The 18,465-nt window shown below is 34.9% G+C and overlaps 3 protein-coding genes across 6 annotated transcripts; 2 read left to right on the top strand and 1 right to left on the bottom strand.

Annotated features, from left to right (window-relative positions):
* The first annotated feature begins 709 nt into the window (after nucleotides 1-709).
* Nucleotides 710-3,167, top strand: LOC118046738 (cytochrome P450 CYP749A22). The gene is made up of 5 exons (XM_035055750.2): nucleotides 710-1,347; nucleotides 1,432-1,655; nucleotides 1,764-1,996; nucleotides 2,139-2,517; nucleotides 2,625-3,167. Exons 1-5 carry the CDS (start codon nucleotides 1,074-1,076, stop codon nucleotides 3,051-3,053), a joined length of 1,539 nt encoding a protein of 512 aa, XP_034911641.1. The 5' UTR covers nucleotides 710-1,073; the 3' UTR covers nucleotides 3,054-3,167.
* Nucleotides 3,168-10,010: 6,843 nt separating this feature from the next.
* Nucleotides 10,011-17,728, bottom strand: LOC118046702 (uncharacterized). 4 transcript variants are annotated; one of them, XM_035055710.2, is made up of 6 exons: nucleotides 17,503-17,728; nucleotides 15,477-17,265; nucleotides 14,889-15,002; nucleotides 14,637-14,786; nucleotides 14,054-14,213; nucleotides 10,011-10,535 (listed from the first exon to the last, which is right to left on the bottom strand). In XM_035055710.2, exons 2-5 carry the CDS (start codon nucleotides 17,250-17,252, stop codon nucleotides 14,067-14,069), a joined length of 2,187 nt encoding a protein of 728 aa, XP_034911601.1. In that variant the 5' UTR covers nucleotides 17,253-17,265; nucleotides 17,503-17,728; the 3' UTR covers nucleotides 10,011-10,535; nucleotides 14,054-14,066. The 4 variants fall into 4 exon arrangements, with proteins under 4 accessions (XP_034911601.1, XP_034911615.1, XP_034911607.1 ...); XM_035055724.2 differs by lacking the exon at nucleotides 10,011-10,535 and adding an exon at nucleotides 13,657-13,806; XM_035055716.2 differs by lacking the exon at nucleotides 10,011-10,535 and adding an exon at nucleotides 13,899-13,966.
* Nucleotides 10,386-11,882, top strand: LOC118045764 (cytochrome P450 CYP749A22). Its single transcript, XM_035054481.1, has 4 exons — nucleotides 10,386-10,542; nucleotides 10,790-11,013; nucleotides 11,169-11,401; nucleotides 11,585-11,882. The coding sequence occupies exons 1-4, from the start codon at nucleotides 10,386-10,388 to the stop codon at nucleotides 11,880-11,882; spliced, it is 912 nt and encodes a 303-aa protein (XP_034910372.1).
* Nucleotides 17,729-18,465: the final 737 nt, after the last annotated feature.

Below are 18,465 nucleotides of genomic sequence, written 5' to 3'. Positions count from 1 at the left end.
TAGTGTTCTCAGTAGAATTCTTGAACCAGTGTTCTCGGTAGAATTCTTGAACCAGCTTGCAATAATACGTCTACAAATTGGTACAGAGACTAACCCCCTTTAGTGGCATGGTACTCGAGCTCAATTGGTGGTCACAGATCCTCAGATGGTTGAGGAGATTTTCAACAGCAGTGAGGACGCATTTTCCAAAGGAGGGTCCCGGAAATGCATCAGAAAGTTATTTGTGGATGGACCAGTGTTATCCGGAGGTTAAAAATGCGTAAACTAGCCAATCACGCTTTCCATGGAGAAAGCTTTGAGAGAAGGTGCTTGCTTTTGTTACCATTGTTGCTTTTCTGGTGTTTGTAAAGCATACCAATGCACGTCAAACCACATTATAGTGATAATAACAAAACAAAACAAAAACAAATAAGGTAAAAATAACTTTCACTGGCTTATATTCAATTCTTCAACCTGGGTTGGGTTGATTTGGTTTTTATTATCTGGGTTATAAATTTATTATTCTAACTCTAGTTAATTCAGATTTTTTTTCATTCTTAAAACACGTATGCTGAAAGTCAATTTTGATGAAAAAACAATAATAATTCAGGCATGCGCCCACACATAGCGGTATAAGCTATAAAACTAACAGATTTGAACTTATTCTAATAGAAAAGGGAATAAAAATAAAAGATCACCATCAACTGTGGTCCTGTGGCAGTGGGATCCTCAGAGGGAGAATGGTACCCGCAAGGAAAAGTTACGTTGCTGGTGAAGAATTAAAAAAAAAAAAAATCGCCATCAGACAAACTTTTTTCTTTGCCACATCCATTAGCTGAGAGGCATGTGACAACCAAGTAAGCTAGCTGCCTGGTTAAAAATGGAATCTCTCGTTAATGTTCTGGACAGGTTTGTTTTAGAATGTGACTTGGGGCGGAAAAGAACATGTGATTTTCAAAATAAAACATCTTTTTCCCTCTGACACCAAAACAAAACTAGTACATATTTTATTTCCTCTGCAAACCTCTCACGTTTCCTGAGCCCTTGTTAATGAGTGAATCACTGGGTTGACAATAACTCTAGAAGTGGAAGTAATGGAAGCCCTGATAATTTTCATTCTAAGTTGCCTCTCTGTGCTTTTCATTCTACATCTCATAAGGTTCTTCAACAAAGTATGGTGGGATCCAATTCGAATACAATCTGCGATGAGGTCACAAGGCATGAAAGGTCCTCCTTACAGGTTCCTGCATGGAAACACCAAAGAGATTTACAATATGAGAAATGAAATCATGAGCAGTCCAATGGAACTATCACACCAGATGCTTGCTAGAATTCAACCCCATGTTTATTCATGGATCAAGCTATATGGTAAGATTTATATGTTCTCAAGGATTGTATTCTTGATTGGAAGTTTATTTAAATGAAAATTCTAAAATTTGCAAATGCTACCAGGGATGAACTTTCTTAATTGGTATGGTCCCCAAGCTCAACTGGTGATCACTGAACCTAAGCTGATCAAAGAGGTATTGAGCAATAAAGATGGAGCATACCCTAAATTAGTGATCCAAAATTATGCAGAGAAGCTCTTAGGGGATGGGCTTGTCTTGTCCCAAGGTAAAAAATGGCTTAAGATGCGTAAACTAGCGATCCACGCGTTTCATGCAGAGAGCTTGAAAGTAAGTTATTGCTTGTGATGTTTGCATTGTTGACGGGATTTACAGCAAAGTGTACTGATGCAAGTATTCCAGAAACTAAATTGAACAAACAGATCATTTTTCTTATAGGGGACGATTCCAGCAATGATCGTGAGTGTAGAGACAATGCTTGACAGATGGAGACGGGAGGGAATCAAGGAAATTGAGGTCTTCCAAGAATTCAAGGTCTTAACATCAGAGATTATTTCCAGGGCTGCTTTCAGAAGCAGTTATTTGGAAGGGAAAAACATCTTTGATATGCTGACGAGAATGGCTCTCATAGTTGGCAGAAACAACTATAAAGTTGGAATTTCTGGGATTAAGTATGCATCATACCTCTCCTTTTCTACTAAAACATGATTTATAGTAGTGTAGTTGGTGTCTTTTTGTTTTTCCTACAAGTTTTTTTTTTTTTTTTTTCAATTCATTTTCGCATGCATAGTTATTAGTATTCTGTTCTGGCAGAAAATTTTTCAAAACAAGGGATGATATTGAATCAGAGAAACTTGATCGAGGGATACGGGACTCTATGTTAAAGGTTATAAAGAGAAGAGAAGAGGTGATGGTGGGTACTGAACCAGATGATTATGGAAGTGATTTTCTTGGTCTACTTCTAAAGGCTTATCACGAAAATGATAAGACCAAGAAAATATCAATAGATGATCTGATCGATGAGTGCAAGACTTTTTATGTTGCTGGACATGAAACAACCACAAGCTCACTTACCTGGACGCTTCTCTTTCTAGCAATTCACACAGATTGGCAAAACAGAGCAAGGGAGGAGGTGCTTCAAATATTTGGCCAGCAAAATCCATGTCCTGATAGTATTGGAAGACTGAAAACTGTAAGCATACCGTAGTTCCCTAGTGCCTACTCAAATTCATCAATCTGTGCATCAACATGTTACTTCTGACCAGCTAGGTATATAAATTCTCTGCTTTTTCCCTGTAGATGACCATGATTGTTAATGAGTCTTTAAGGCTATATCCTCCAGTTTTCAATCTCACGAGAGAAGTGCAAAGGGAAGTCAAACTGGGGAAGCTAACTGTTCCGGCAAAGATGACTCTGAGTTTGTCAGTACTTGCACTTCACAATAATCCACAAATATGGGGGGAAGATGCTCACCTTTTCAAACCAGAAAGATTTGCCGGCGGGGTGGCCGAAGCTACGAAGAATAATGCCACTGCTTTTCTTCCATTCGGCCTGGGACCTCGAAGTTGTGTGGGCTTGAACTTTGCACTTTCAGAAATTAAGATTGCGCTCTCTATGATCCTACAGCATTACAGGTTCACTTTGTCACCCACCTATGTCCACTCACCGGAGCACATTCTAACAATAAGCCCACGATATGGACTTCAAATCCTATTCGAGGCACTGTAAAATAGGGGCTTGCTTGAGATATGCTAGATTACACTTGGACTGCAAAACGCAGATAGTATTGGTGAAAACAAAGACTTTGAAATAAATCTGATGCAGGAAGTTATGGAAATATAATTCATTTATTAGACATAAATGGATCTATGCCACATAAAGAAAGTCTCTGCACAATTAAACATGGTTATTAACTTCGAAGAACGTACAGATGGATCAAATTCCGTCTGAGCAATGTGCTTAGCAAATACTGCTTGAAAGCTCTAATGGAGGAGTAAGGATATATGATCCACAAGGCAAGTTTATGTTATCCATAATCTCATCATGTTAGTTCCTTGCCTAGAATGAATTATTCCATCTCATTTCGCAACATTTCACCGCATTTCGACTTCCAAATGATATAAATTAAGGCTGAAAATGGCATCTCGGAATGGTTGAAAGAAGTTGCTTACAATTCCATATAAAGATTCCACGACAAAACTTCTAGCCGTTTAATTTAGGCACTTGCACAATCTCTAAAAGTCAAATTGCCTTTTTTTTTTTTTTTTTTCTGTTCTGGTGTAACATACCTGTCAATTGTCACTCTCAGAATTGTCAGTGATGAGAAGGGCATCATCAATAGTTGTGGCCCCCTAATTTATAATCTTTCCATTGCCGACGATATCTGTAATTGAATAATCAGAAGGGAAGGATAACCTCACATTATGGCGGTGGTTGATGCTGCAACATGACAGGGAAATAATTTTACCGACAGGGAAGACTTGCCTATCAGAAGGAAGAAACAAATTTAGTTGGGTTTTAAACAGTAATCTAGTCAAGGATACAGAATGTGTAAACTTGTCAAACACACAGGTGATAGGATTGTATGTCATATTCTCTTTCTGAAAAGTAGGGCTACTAACAGATCTCTTGACAGACATGGTGGCAACAGTTCTTCAATAGCAGTTTTTGTTTTACCTAGTCCCTGCATAGTTTATCAAAATAAATTATTCAATCCCTATAGTATCAAACTAGTCATCGGTGCTTCGTTGCGGTACTGATAAAAAAAATTGGTGCAAAAAAAATATACAAACATTTTTAACATGATTTTTAGCAACAAGAAAACTTTTGATTGTGAATTCAAATTTTGAAGTTGTACGCTTAGTAAAATTGACTAAGGTTCTTATGAGCTAATATCATCATAATGCTATGTTTTACACCAATTAAAGTATTTAATTTAAATTATATGAAAATTAAATTAATATGACTGGTTGATTTGGTAAGTCTAATCACAACTTGTTTAACTCGGTGAAAATTATATTTGATTAAAAAATTTATATACCTTGTTGTTTAATTTTTTTATAAATATTAAAATGATAATGTTTTAGGTGGACTCATGTCTTATGGTGTGACCTGTCTAATCTAAATTTAAATAATAAAAAATAACGCAAGAAAAAAAAAAGGTTCGTCAAGAAATTTAAAAGAAAAATATAACTAAAAAGAATTTTTAAAAAAAAAAAAAAGGAAAGGAAAAGGAAGTTAATGCTAGGCCAATGTTTTTTCCCTTTGGCCAGGGGCAGACAATCGCCCCCATCTATCCTTTTTATATATAAAAAAATGATACATCATCACATCATCTTTGTTGAAGTGAACGACGCGTTACTTATAAACCTAGAATCCATTTAGAGAATTGAGATTTTGGCCAAAAAAACTCATTTATTGCATCTCATTTCCGCCATAAAACACCAAATAATCAACACACAAGCATGCCTAAAACAACTAATTACCCCTAAAACATCATAAAACCTTCCAAAAATTGAAAAATCAACCAAACAAAAAAAAATTAAAACAAAACTCGATCTGTATTTTCAGGCTTGTTTGTAGAAAAAAAAATCACCACCATCTAACTCCTCTTATCGAATTGTAAAGAATTGATAACTTTGTCTCTCTATCATTGTAATTTGATGATTTCTCTTTTCTCTCTTAAATTATAGACTGAAAAATAAAAAAGTAAAATTTAAAACTGAAATGAAACTTTCTAAAAATAAAAGGATTAAATCAAAAAAACAAAAATTGAGTGATAAAAAGAACTGTCATGCTAATTTTAGATTGGTCAAACATTTTGCCTCTGGTCCTATATCTTTCAACTACGTTTTTCTATAACAAATTATAAGAAATTAATAGCCAGTTTGATTAAAAAAAAAAAAAAAGTTGCAATTGAAAGAAAAAAAATCAAGCAACTAAAAAAAAAAATGTTCTTTCCTGTTCCTTTCCCCTTTTTCTTTGTGTATGTTAATATAATTAAACGGTCCCTTGACTAGTGTGGACCATGCTCAATTACAATGTCGTCGCTGATATCCAGTAGAAATACCAGACATTGTAAAAATGAACTGAACTTTGTATTTACCAAGCATATAAATCAGGAGTTGCAAAATTTCAGCCAAACATCTTTGAATGTAAAACTTTGATACAGGATAAGAAGATGAAGAATAATCGAGCACTCCGCATTCACATTCTAAGGTCTTCAATTGTAATCACCGAAAGCTTAAAAACCTCTGCTTTAGGGTCAATCTCACGGGTTCCAACACTAGGTAATTCGGTCACTCTCAAAATAAGCCATAATACAAAAATGGACTGTACCCGCCACGCAAGCATTATCCAAGCTCAACTACTGGTAATTCACTCGTTAAAAAACAAAGTCCTTTCAAACCTTTTCTTCTAACATGGATGTATATAGAACAATGAAGCTACAGGTAAAAATCTTTTATAAGATTTGACGCAGAACTAGCCCAATGCCTACCGTTACTCCCTGCTCCACATAATTCATAGATGATTTTGCACATTTCTCTCATGGCTTTTGACTTCAGTTCATGTTCAGAGAGTAACAAGAGAATGCCACGGAAGGCCTATCAAACTGCAGACTATTAATTCACAAAAAGCCAGATTCTAGCCCATCAACATTCATATCAAGGGGTGTAGCGTGGTGGCAAAGGGCTTGAGATCTGCACAGCAGGTCTTGAGTTCGAGTCAGGGCGTGCACTTCTTGTAAGAGCCTGGGACAGCCGGGGTTTTACTCGTTTATCTGGGCCCACAAAGTGCGCTTTCTGGAGGGTGGGGTTTCCTCGAATCCAAAAAAAAAAAAAAACATTCATATGGAGCTCCAAATCACCCTTGCAATTTGTAGCCATAGCAAAATCAGCGTTTTTGTAACAACGAATATCCTCTCTTTCAGTTGGAGGTAATGAATTAAGAAATTTTGTTTCCTCATTGGCAGACCTTAACATAATTAAGAAATTCATTAACAGAACAACGCATACTGCAAAGGATACCTTCTTCACTTGTCAAGTTTCTGCTACTTTAAATAGAAGAGCAAACTATCGTCCATGGATTTAGTACAGTTTCAAAAATCTTAAGTTGAAGCCCTAAAATAATGCCCCAGCTAAATTTCTTCTACTTGAGACCACCCACTTAAAGTTCATCCAACCCACACCATAAGTTTCTTGGTCTAAGCTCTGGTGAAAATAATATTCTGCATCCAAAATAGTGACTCCTGTTCCAATTACATTATCTCATCTGCACTAGGGTGCTCATAGCCACAGAATGCAATCATTTCAAGCATCATCGTATTCTGAATGCTAGGACCCATGCTAAGAGTTTAGTTCTTAAGAACTTCCTTCTTAATTAGTTTCAGTGTCACCACAGCCACAACTAGCTGATTCAAGATAGCTCGTGAACAATACCAGCATTGCTATTGATCACCATGCTATTACATTTTATGCACATACAACACAAGCTGTTGGTTTTGTTGAAGTTTATACGAGAGCATACTTTACGGATAATTAAGATATTTTAAAACGTCAGTTGCCAGTAATAATGATTGTAGATACCAACTAACATCCCAGATTTTGATCAAGTATCTACAGGAAAGACACCAAATTGTATTAAAGATAGAAGATACTTGAAATCCATTTCCAGATGGAAGATTCTACTAATATCAGTTTGCGCTTGTAGAAAAATGATCTCCAGATAGAGCTGTAAGTCCAGTAATAATGCAACAATAGGCCTTTCCAGTCCCACTTTCCTGTTTCAGTAGGACAAAATCAAATATTCAATTCCCATTGTAATTCTAAGAAAAACCTATATAAATTTGAAACTGAACAAATGTTTTAATACATCAAGCAACATATATTTAATATTCTATCAAGGCGGTCAAAAAACTGCAAGGTAAACCAAGCAAAATTCTACGAAGCTGCATATGCTTTGTACAAAAGTAAGAGAAGTTTTGAGGACATAAACCTTAGTAAACAGGTTTATAAAATAGATATAGCAAATAAACACAAGCATGTCAAGAATTTCTGAACTTAAAGCCTCATAACTCAACATGCCAGATTGAGAAAAAATTGTTATGTGCCCTGGTTTGTGAGTACATTCGAACATAATTCTAATCTTGAATTCTCTAGCTCTGATAATAGAATACAGTTTGAAACAATTAATAGGTTGCTGAAAGCAACCTTCGCACCAACCTGCAGTACCCGGATATCAGCTTTGGGTCAATTTTTTAACATTTAAAAGCCAACTATGCTACAGTGATAACTACATTCAACAAATAAAGGGCCTCTAATTAATCATGATGACATATTATTAGCTTTCAGTGGGATTAAAATACACCATTTTCTTTTATCCTTTCAAAAATCAGTCAACCAAACTTCACTCATGTGGGAACGTTATAGCATATGCTAAGATCATCATTATTTTGTCTAACATGAATTTAATGAGTCAAGACATAACAAAGTAAACTTGTTTAGTAGCTTCAAGAAGTGATTCACCACCAGGCAGAGACATAAAAAAGAGCAGGCATAAAACAATGGCTAGTAAATCTTCTTGTGAGTTGAGAAATTGAGTTAAATGAAATGAAATTGCTTTAGTGGAATAGGTTTGTTTACTTTCACTTAACTTTCCCATCAAACAAACCAAAACAATCCGTAACAAACAAAGATTAAGCACGGATTATAGCAGTTTAACAGTCAAATTGAACAATTCATATTCATTCAAAATCGAAACCCTAATCTATGTGCAAGATTTTGAATCCGAAATTGAAACCTAACATTAGCAATCAAGAGAAACCTGAACACGTTAGCCTCCGCCTTGAAGAATATGGTTCTACCTGAGGCCGGAATTGAAGATTTTGGAGTAAGACAAAAAAACTAGAAATTAAGATTGATGCCTTGTTTGTTTTCAGGAATTCATTTTCCTGAAAACCATTTTCCTCACTTTTCCATGTTTGGCAAGTATAAGGAAAATCAGTCAAAGAAAACTCAATTCCAGTCAATGAAAAAAATGAAGCTATACGACAGGAAAGTGTTTTCCTTTCTTTTATTTTAAGAAAAACACTTTCCTTTTTTTTATTAACAAAAAGTGTCTCTTGTCTCCTAAAGACTGTCTTTCTCCCCCAACAAATAATTTACGCAGATCAATTGCAAGCATCTTTCATCTTCCAAAAGCTCCCATGCTCTGTTAAATTCACTGCAACCAAAAGCTCTAATGCTCTGTAAATTGAAACCCATGGGAAGACAACCCATTCAACCACAACAAACCCAAACCCCTAGGAAAAATCAACCACAACAAACCTAAAAATTCAATCCAGAAACTTGAAAAAAAAAAAAAAAAAAAAAAAAGACATGTCCTACACTGTAGTATTGGAGATAGAGGGACTTTTTTTTTTAAAAATAACTGAAAAGACATCGAGAGGCTGTGCTGTAAGTAAGTGTTTGGTATTTTACGTGCGATTATTTTTTAAAATATTTTAATTTTAAAAATATATTAAAATAATTTTTTTTATTTTTTTTAATTAATACATTAAAATATCTAGAATTTTATACACACACACTAAAAAGTGTTTTAGCTATGTTCCCAAAAGTGGTGGTGAAAAATAATTGGACATCAGGTCTAAGTAACGCTTGCTGTGTACACATGTTGTGAATGTTGACGACGGCATTTAACTGCTGTGATGCTAAGGGAGATTTTAGAGATTTTGTTTTTTAAAGTATATTTTATTAAAAATATATTTTTTTATTTTAAAAAAATTTATAAGTATATTAAAAAAAATAATCTAAAAAAAAATTTAAACTAAAAAAATTTAAAAAATTTTAAAATATAATTTAACCGCAATTCAAAACATTTTCTTTTATTATGTTCTAAGATCTCATTAACATATTGTTCTTTTTTTTCTTTACATCAGCAGTTTTAAAACCATGGATTGGTTAATTGAAAATTAAAATAGATAAAAAGAAGTTATAAATTGTTTAAAAAACATAGAGATCAAATATGTAATTTGAAATACCATGGGGACTAGTTAATTGATTTTGCTAAACTATAGAGACAAAGTTTTAGTTAACTTTTTAATTATTTGTGTTTGGACGATTACAGCAAGGCTTATAAATCCATCCTTAATTGAACTTACGGTGCTGTTTGTCGTCTACAAAAAGACGAGAGAGAAGTTTTCTGGTGTCTCGCATCTTCATCTTGTTCAAACAAGAAAAGAGAAGACTTACATAATAGGTTAAGGTTTATATGAGTGTTAATTTTAGAGTTAATAAAATTAATTGAATTATGTGTAACCTAGCTCGATATTTATATTAATAAATAAATAAATAAAAAAAGAGAGAGAAGACTTTCCTAAGTTTTCTCAGATCACAGCTACCATAAATGTCATCAAGCATGATATTTAACGCCACGTTCATGTAGTTTTCAATGTCTGAAAGTTGTCTCCAGACTGCCGGCAAAAGGCCATTGCTTTGGTGATAGTTAAGATAATGAATTGCACCACGTCAGCAACAGGAGACCAAATTGTTGATACAAATTAGATGGATTGTTAATTGTATGTATTTTTTTTTTTTTTCATGTAACTTACTGCATATCCATTATGTATTTTTGTTAGGTTTAGGTTTGAATCGAGTTTTACAATATTATCGAGTAAGATTATTATTAAAAAAAAAAATCCATCCATTCAAATCTGTTTGGATTTACTATTCATCCGGTTCATAAAATTGTCATCAACAAAACAAAGAACAAGAAGACAACTCTAGGAAAATCAAAACTAGCAAAATGCTAAACGAGCAAGTTCTTTCAAGGTTGTGATTTTGGACAGGTTGTCTTGGACTGCTTTTTTCGATGGATTCTACAATGCAGCTCACTATCTACAGGTGGTTGTTGTTTTTGCTACCTGTCTAGAGGATAGAGCCAGATGGGAATTTAGTTTTCTCTCATGTAAACAACAATTCCAAGATACCAAAGCCCTCTTTATTAAAACCAGGGTTTCTCTGTATATGTTCGGTCAGTGAAGAACACACTCTTCTAGCAGCAATGGCGAACCCAATATTCTACTTTTCAAGCTGTCTGTTCTTATCCATTGTCATTATTCTCGTCAAGTTCTTTCATAAAGTGTGGTGGACTCCAATTCGCATTCAGTCGTCGATGAAGTCACAAGGAATCAAAGGCCCTTCTTATAGATTCCTGCATGGTAACACCAAACAGATCGTCAACATGATAAGTAAAATTAGGAACAGTCCCAAGGAATTACTACATCATACATTCCCTATAATTCAACCTCACATTTATTCATGGATCAAGCTCTACGATAACAATCTTCTCATACTTTAGATAAAAAGCAATATCCTAGCTTAAATTTAGATGAATTATAACTTTTGATATCAACAAAATGTCTGCAGAATTATATAATTTAACTTTGACTACAAATTTCTGTACAGGGATGAACTTTCTTCAATGGTACGGTCCACAACGACAGTTGATCATCACAGAACCTGGGCCGATCAAGGAGATATTGAACAACAAAGATAGAGCATACCCCAAAGCAAAGGCCCCAAATTACGTAAAGCAGCTCCTAGGGGATGGACTTGTCACATCAGAAGGTGAACAGTGGTTAAAGATGAGAAAACTGGCCAACCATGCTTTCCATGGAGGGAGCTTAAAAGTAAATTCTTGTTTTGGGTTTGAACTGTTCGTGAAGCTAGCAGATATTTAATTAAACTACTATTGAAGTAGATAAACAGCACAAGTATCTATGAAATTTACCCACCTAGGGTAATTCAACCAACAACTACTAAGCATCGTTTTTATGTTCTGCAGAATATGATTCCAGCAATGATTGCCAGTTCAGAGATTATGCTTGAAAGATGGAGACATTATGAGAGCAAGGAGATGGATGTATTTCGAGAGTTTAAGGTTTTAACATCAGAAATTATTTCCAGGACAGCTTTTGGAAGCAGCTACTTGGAAGGGCAGCACATATTTGATATGCTAACGAGGATGGCTCACATTATTTCAGGAAACAATTACAGAATTAGAATTCCTGGAATTGGGTAAACAGCATATATGTGCATGCATCGTCATAATCATGCCTGAAATGAGTTTTTCCTTGTAGAGAATTATCTGGCTGACCAGAATTTTTAAATCTTTTACTTTTCTCATTTTCAGGCTCCCACTTTGTCATATCTACAAGGTTCTAATTTTGCACAAATGAATGGCCTTTCCTGTTGTTGCAGAAATTTTTTTAAGACAAGTGATGACATTGAATCAGAAAATCTGGAAGCGACAATAAGAAGCTCTTTCATGAACATGATGAAGAAAAGAGAGCAAGAGGCAATGTTAGGAAATATAGATGGCTATGGACATGATTTCTTTGGATTGCTCCTAGAGGCCTATCACGATTCGGATAAGACCAAGAAAATATCAGTAGATGACCTCATTGATGAGTGCAAGACTTTTTATGTAGGTGGGCAGGAAATGACATCAAGCTCACTTACCTGGAGTGTTCTTCTTCTAGCAATTCACACAGATTAGCAAGATAAAGCAAGGAATGAGGTGCTTGAATTATTTGGCCAACAAAATCCAAGTCAACACAGCATTGCAAAATTGAAAATTGTAAGCAACCATGCCACCACGGCTTCTAACCAAAATTATGAACTTTGCAACATTTTACCATTTGATTCAGTTCTTTGACTATATTTTCTGTCTTTTCTTCTTTGTAAATGAGTATATGAATCTCTAAGACTATATTCTCCTGCTGCTGTTGTGATAAGGAGAGTTGAAAGGGAAATTAAAATGGGAAAAATAACTGTTCCAGCTAATATGGAAGTCCTCATTTCAACTTTAGCACTTCATCAAAATCCTGAAATATGGGGAGAAGATGATTATCATTGAGCTTAATATTTTATGTTAAGTGTAAAACAAAGTCTTGTGATCTAATATAAGATCTATAAAGATTGTCAGTTCTATATCTATCTAGGCTTGGCATGATACCAAGCCTAGTGATGTTTGATCTAGTAACTTGTTAGAGCTATATGCACTCGGGCTTAACACGTAACTGAATTCAAAAATATTGAGTATGATCACTTGCTAAACCCACATCTACTCGGGTTTAACACATAGCTAAACTCAAGTACATTAGGTTTAACAATTCACCATAGTTCATGTACTTAATCTGCTTTTCAAATTATTTGTGTTTATAAATGATCACAATTTTCATCAAATTCTTTAACGAAGTATGGTGGACTCCAACTCTTGTTCAGTCTCGGATGAAGCCACGGGGAATCAAAGGACCTTCTTACAAATTTCTGTATGGGAATACAATTTGTAAGGGAATACCAAAGAGATTATCAACATGATAAATGAAACAAAGAACAGTGCTCATGAATTATCACATCATCTGTTTCCTATGATTCAACCTCACATTTATGCATGGATGAAGCTTTACGGTGACAATCTTCTCTTTTTTATATATATCAATAATGATTGGAGTTAGTTATAACTTTGTCCCTGTAGTTTTTTGTAACAAATTAATTGGTCATTGTAGTATCAGAACTAATTGATAGTCCCTTGACTAACATTGAAAGCCTCAATTTAGTCCCTTTAAAAAAATAAAAAAATAAAAAAAAACAAATTTGAAAAGAGCATGGAATTTACGGAAGGACTGGGTTATAAGCAGATTGAAAATGTAGGGATTAAACATGTAGCTTCTGAAACTATGGATATTAACTAATTACTTTCATTAAACTATAAAGACTAAGTTATAGTTAACTCTAATGACTTTCTTGCTTAAAATATAGGACTCATAAAAAATGTAAAACAAAGGACTAGCTTACAATAACATAAAAATATAAGGACTTAATTTCCCTATGAAAAATATATAAACTTCCAATAATCCTATCAATTATCTGTGAAACAAATTTCTGTAGGGAAGACTTCCTTTATTGGCATGGTACACTAGCTCGATTGGTAATCACTGAACCGGGGCTGATCAAAGAGGTATCGAACAACAAAGAAGCAGCATACCCTAAAATAGAAGTTGAAAGCCATGTGCAGAAGCACCTAGGGAATGGGCTTGCAACGTCAGAATTTGAAAAGCGGTTTAAGATGAGGAAACTGGCCAGCCATGATTTTCATGCAGAGTTTGGGACTAAATTAATTCTTGCTTTCAATTTTCTTTTGTAAAGTTCATGAAGCTGATATATAATTAATTTAAAAAAAAAATCTCATGTTGTTTTTGTCTATAAGGTATGATTCCAGTAATTTCAGCAGGTGAGGGTGCGATGCTTGAAATATTGAGGCATCAATATGAACGAAAGCAGATTGATATATTCCAAGAATTCAAGGTTTTGACATCCGAAGTAAATCTCCAGGGCAGCTACTGGAAGGACAGTGCATGTTTTATATGTCAACGAGAGTTTGGACCGACTTGCACGCATCTTAACTAGTCACACAGATCCTGAAATTAATGATTATGTAAGTCCATGCAGTTCTCACAGTGCTCCAAACTCTATTCTTAACAGACCCACAAGATGTGGAAAGAACACTCTATGACAATAATTTCTCTGGTCACATAATATTATAACTGCTTCACAAATATGATTTCCCTCTTCGCCAGACTGGCAACAGAATGATGAAAAACCATAAAAAGCTGCACGTTTCAAGTGAGAAGCAATTCAAATGAACAAAATTAGTGGTGTTTTAACCTTTTATTGCAACTCAGTGATATGAGGTGGACAAAAATTTCTCCTTCATGCGAGAAATAAGCTTAAATTTTTCCTCAGCCTCAACCTGCTGACGAATGTCAGTTTTTGATGCACGGTCAGGATGTAATTTTAGCAAGGCTCGCTTATAAGCTGCATGCACCTGAAATGACCACTAAACACAGTTAAAAGGGATTAAAAGATATAGACATGCACGGAATCAAACAATATATGGTGTCTTGGTGGCCACTTCTCTAAGGCTGCTTGCATGAGAATGAGATCTAATACATATGGGTTCTATTCTTAAAATACATGTATATATAATAATAAATAAATAAATAAAAGGCATTGCCAGAGGATCATTATAGGCCCAATTAGTTTAAGGTAATATATAAAAGCTCAATATGGAACACAATCGATTCAGGTTTCTGTATCATAACCTTCAGTAAAAGCAAAGTTGGAAGATGCGAGGACCATTGGAAACATGGATCAATTCAACAAGTAACCAAGACTTCACTCCCATCATGTGTATTGATATGATTCAGAAACAGATGGTAAAATCAGAGTGAATGGGAATTTGACTTGCCTGGTTTGGCAAGGGTTTTAAGCCACCTTCCACATGGATTCCCAAGCCACGAAGTAATGATGCCATGTTAAAGCATGTAACCTCCAATCTATAAAGCTCCTTCCTTACTTCAACACGAAATCTCTCTTTCTTGTTCAAATTCTCCTCGTCCTAAATTTGGCATCAGAGAACAGATCAGGACTTATAAAAACTGATGTCAACATGTGCAATGCCGAATAGATAAATGCAAGTGGAGAATATGTGGAATCAAACCTTCTTTTGTGTCTCTCTCACTTCTTCCAAGCGCTGTTTTTGCCTTCTCTCCATGTCCAGAATACGTAAAGTTTCAGCTTTTCTTCTCTTCCGCAATCTCCGAGCCTCTTCTGCCTGAGAAGGAACATACAAATTGCAAATGAGATGAAATATTCATTTACTTATGAGCATTCTAAAGTCATTTAATATCAGATGTTTATCTTTTATACTAAAAATCAACTTGAATCTCTAACAAAGCTAATTGGAGATCATGGTTTGCACCAAAAGCATGGCTTAAAGTGTCTGGAGATTTTAAAGACATGGTCTTCAAAAAAAATTTTAAAAAAAAAAAAAAAAGTGGGGCAGAAACTAGCTATTCAACCCAGCCTGATTTTTTCCAACTCAACCGCAACTCCACTCACATAGACAAAGAAATAATCACAAAAAGTGCATTAAGAAAACATATAAATGTAATAGAAGTCAATTGACAATGATTGTGATAAGACCAACCTCAATCTTTACATGCGTGTATAATTATTATTAAAATAATGTTTTGTTAGCACAGCACAATGATCAGCAACAAATCGAAGTACTAATTTATGAATAAACCTGAATCTGTAGCTGTCGCTGTCTAGCAGCCCATTCTTCTTCTATTGCTTGCTTGTATTCATCAGTCTCCTTGAGCTTTTCTCGCTCATTGATTATATCTCTTTCATCAGAAAGCAAAAGATCAGCATGTGAAGCACATAATGGGTCCCTTTCATAACAAAGTTGACTGCTGGATGCAAAATCAGTAAACGCCTCCTTTCCTTCTGCAGAATTTGATATCCCTCGCTTACACAGTGTGTCGTGACATTGGGAAGACTTTTCCCTAGGAGCTCTTTCATAGTGATCAGATTTCTCATCACTGACTTCTTGTGTAGTCCATGAGGGAGCTACAACATTTTCGACCACTTTATCCTCAGATGACTGAGTGCAAGACACAAACTTCTCTCTGCATCTTCCCTCATTAGAACAAGTCTTGCAACTAGATGGCACCTGAGTAAATTCTTTATCTCCCTCCTTTGAACCAATTTGACTGTTATTAACATTATGTATCTCATCAAAATGGTGACCATCAGACAAACAGTCATTGTCATTCAACTCACTTGCTTTCCCATCATCTGAGTACAAGCTAGGCCCTCTTTGGGTATTTGGAAAAGAATGCTCTGTCGTGGTGTTTTGTTCCATATCACGAAAACATGTTCTATCATGATATTGTTTATCATCCTTAACTTGATTGGACTGTGAAGAAGGTCCTGGAGGAAACTTACTGCCAGGGCCATTTACAGTTTGAAACTTGTTACAGGAAATATCACCATCACCTGTGAATGTCTCTCCTCCAAAAAGATCATCACCAGTCCAATGAAAATGAATATTCTCATCTGCTCTCGATTTCCATGACCCTGAAAAGCTTTCGCCTTTCTGATTACATTTTGCAAAAGGGTTTCCCATCTTGGCACTGGCAGGAAAACCACCTAGACCTCCACCTCCAGCATCAATGGAGGCACAAGAGTTTACTTTCTCAAAATTTACATTTTTTGAACTAGAGCAAACAGCAGGTTCTGAATTTTGTTTGGTCTTGTTTTCTACTTCAACATTTGGATGAACATCACTGTGAGAACTGCATGGACTAGCCTGATCATCCAGACCTTTACAGCGCATGGATTTTCTCTTTAGGGAAGCCTTTTCCCACTGTTCACGAACCTCTCCAAAAGAACCTTCCATAACTTCACAATCAGAGGTATTATCTTCAGACGAATCACTCTCAGCATCTGAATCTAAACCATAACGATTTCTAGAGGTAGCTTTCTCAGCATCTGAATCTAAACCATAACGATTTCTAGAGGTAGCTTTCTCAGCATAAGTTCTATTGCACTTTCTCAGCTTGAACACAGGTCTATTCTCCTCCGCAACTCGACAACCATCAGCACCCCTGTGAACAGGTTTCTCGATATGATCAGAGGCAGGACTGCTTGGACTAGAAGTGCCATCACTATCCAAGTTACCATCAACTTGCTCATTAATTTCATGATCATCCACTGTATAACATTCATCTTCTTCTTCTTCTTCTTCTTCTTCTTCTTCTTCTTCATCGTCGTCGTCGTCGTCAACGCTTATTATGCATGGAGATCTTCTTCCTTCTCTAACAGCACTAGAACCTCTTAGCTTCTGTTGTAAAGACTCTGGAACATCAACGATAATAACGTTTTCAAACTCATCACTGTCAACATCAATCACAACAATATTATCAAGACTCCCTAGACCTTTGCGGCCCCTTATCGTTTTCTTCCCTGATCGAGTTCTACGCCAAGAACAATCTCTCGACACTCCCTTTCCCTTCATTTAATCCACTGCCCTGTTAAAAACAAATAAACAAATTCCAAGCTTAGGTCTTTCTAATTCAAGTCGTAAATTAAAAACCCTAGACCTAAACATATTTCAATAAACCAACAAGTACACTGAGTGAACAACCAAAAAAAATGGAAACAAACCTTAATTAAACAAAATCCAAACACAATTCCATTAATAAAACCACAAAAAAGAAGAAGAAAATAAAATCAAAATAGCTAATTGCATACCAAACTTAACTTGCCTTTCACACGAAATCTTCTTCTATTTCCTAAAAATCGAACCAACGCGCTATGCTAGAGGCAGAGAGGGGGGGTTATAGCTAGGAATTTATTTTTATATATATTTTTAATATTTGGGTAGATGAAAGTAAGCAAGAGTATTCAAAATTAATCAATTTTTCTCAGTGGAAATTTCAACGTTTTATTTATTTTTGCTACCCCTTCGATTTCAGCTTGCCAGGCACGAACGATTCTCGTTGCTTCCTTACGTGAGTGTGTCGTTTACTAGTTTAACGGACGTATGCTGACGTGATTTTCTTTTATCTGATTGGTTCTTCACCCGGTGCTGGTGACAGTACAGTCATTGTGCGTTTTAACTTAAACCGAATATATTAATTTAAAATATACTACATGTTTTCATTTTATTTGACGGCTTATGCTATGGTGCTTGGAGATAAATAAATATCATAAAGAAATGTATCTGTAAAAAAATATTTATCATGATTTAAAAAAATATATATTAAAACATATGTAATTCAATATAGGAGATCTAATCATGGAAGATGACAAAAAATAAGGAGTTTCCTATAAAATAATTGTACCAATAAAAAAAATAATTTTTTTATTATTATTGTGAATATTTGATTTCAGTTTTTTGTGTGTAGTCTCAATTAATTTTATAAATTCTTAAATTAACAATAATATAAATTTTCAGTAATTATTATATTGACAAAAATATAATTCAAATATAAAATTATAAAAACAAATCCCTGTAAAAAATTAACTCTAGTTGTTGGAGATGTTGTCTTCATTAATTTATTATATTGTTGCAGAATTTGGGTTTTGTCATTCTTTGTATCGTGAGAAGAATGAAATCGATCGCGAGGTTTTCAATAATATTTTTTTACGCGGGCATGATGTCCATGATGGATGGACAGGATTGTTTCACGAGATGATTGGAAGATCGTCAAATAATTTATCCCAGA

The sequence above is a fragment of the Populus alba genome, chromosome 10, assembly GCF_005239225.2.
Source record: "Populus alba chromosome 10, ASM523922v2, whole genome shotgun sequence".
Taxonomy (NCBI): Eukaryota; Viridiplantae; Streptophyta; class Magnoliopsida; order Malpighiales; family Salicaceae; genus Populus; species Populus alba.
The sequence above is the reverse complement of the archived record's forward strand: the minus strand, read 5'-3'. Positions and strand labels throughout refer to the sequence as shown.

Coding starts and splice junctions, on each gene's coding strand:
- LOC118046738 (XM_035055750.2), top strand. CDS start 1,074: ATGGAAGCCCTGATAATTTTCATTCTAAGTTGCCTCTCTGTGCTTTTC. Junction 1,656..1,763: donor TTCATGCAGAGAGCTTGAAA/GTAAGTTATTGC, acceptor TTTTTCTTATAG/GGGACGATTCCAGCAATGAT. Junction 2,518..2,624: donor GTATTGGAAGACTGAAAACT/GTAAGCATACCG, acceptor TTTTCCCTGTAG/ATGACCATGATTGTTAATGA.
- LOC118045764 (XM_035054481.1), top strand. CDS start 10,386: ATGGCGAACCCAATATTCTACTTTTCAAGCTGTCTGTTCTTATCCATT. Junction 11,014..11,168: donor TCCATGGAGGGAGCTTAAAA/GTAAATTCTTGT, acceptor TATGTTCTGCAG/AATATGATTCCAGCAATGAT. Junction 11,402..11,584: donor ATTAGAATTCCTGGAATTGG/GTAAACAGCATA, acceptor CTGTTGTTGCAG/AAATTTTTTTAAGACAAGTG.
- LOC118046702 (XM_035055710.2), bottom strand. CDS start 17,252: ATGAAGGGAAAGGGAGTGTCGAGAGATTGTTCTTGGCGTAGAACTCGA. Junction 14,787..14,888: donor TGAGAGAGACACAAAAGAAG/GTTTGATTCCAC, acceptor TGCCAAATTTAG/GACGAGGAGAATTTGAACAA. Junction 14,214..14,636: donor TAAAACCCTTGCCAAACCAG/GCAAGTCAAATT, acceptor TGGTCATTTCAG/GTGCATGCAGCTTATAAGCG.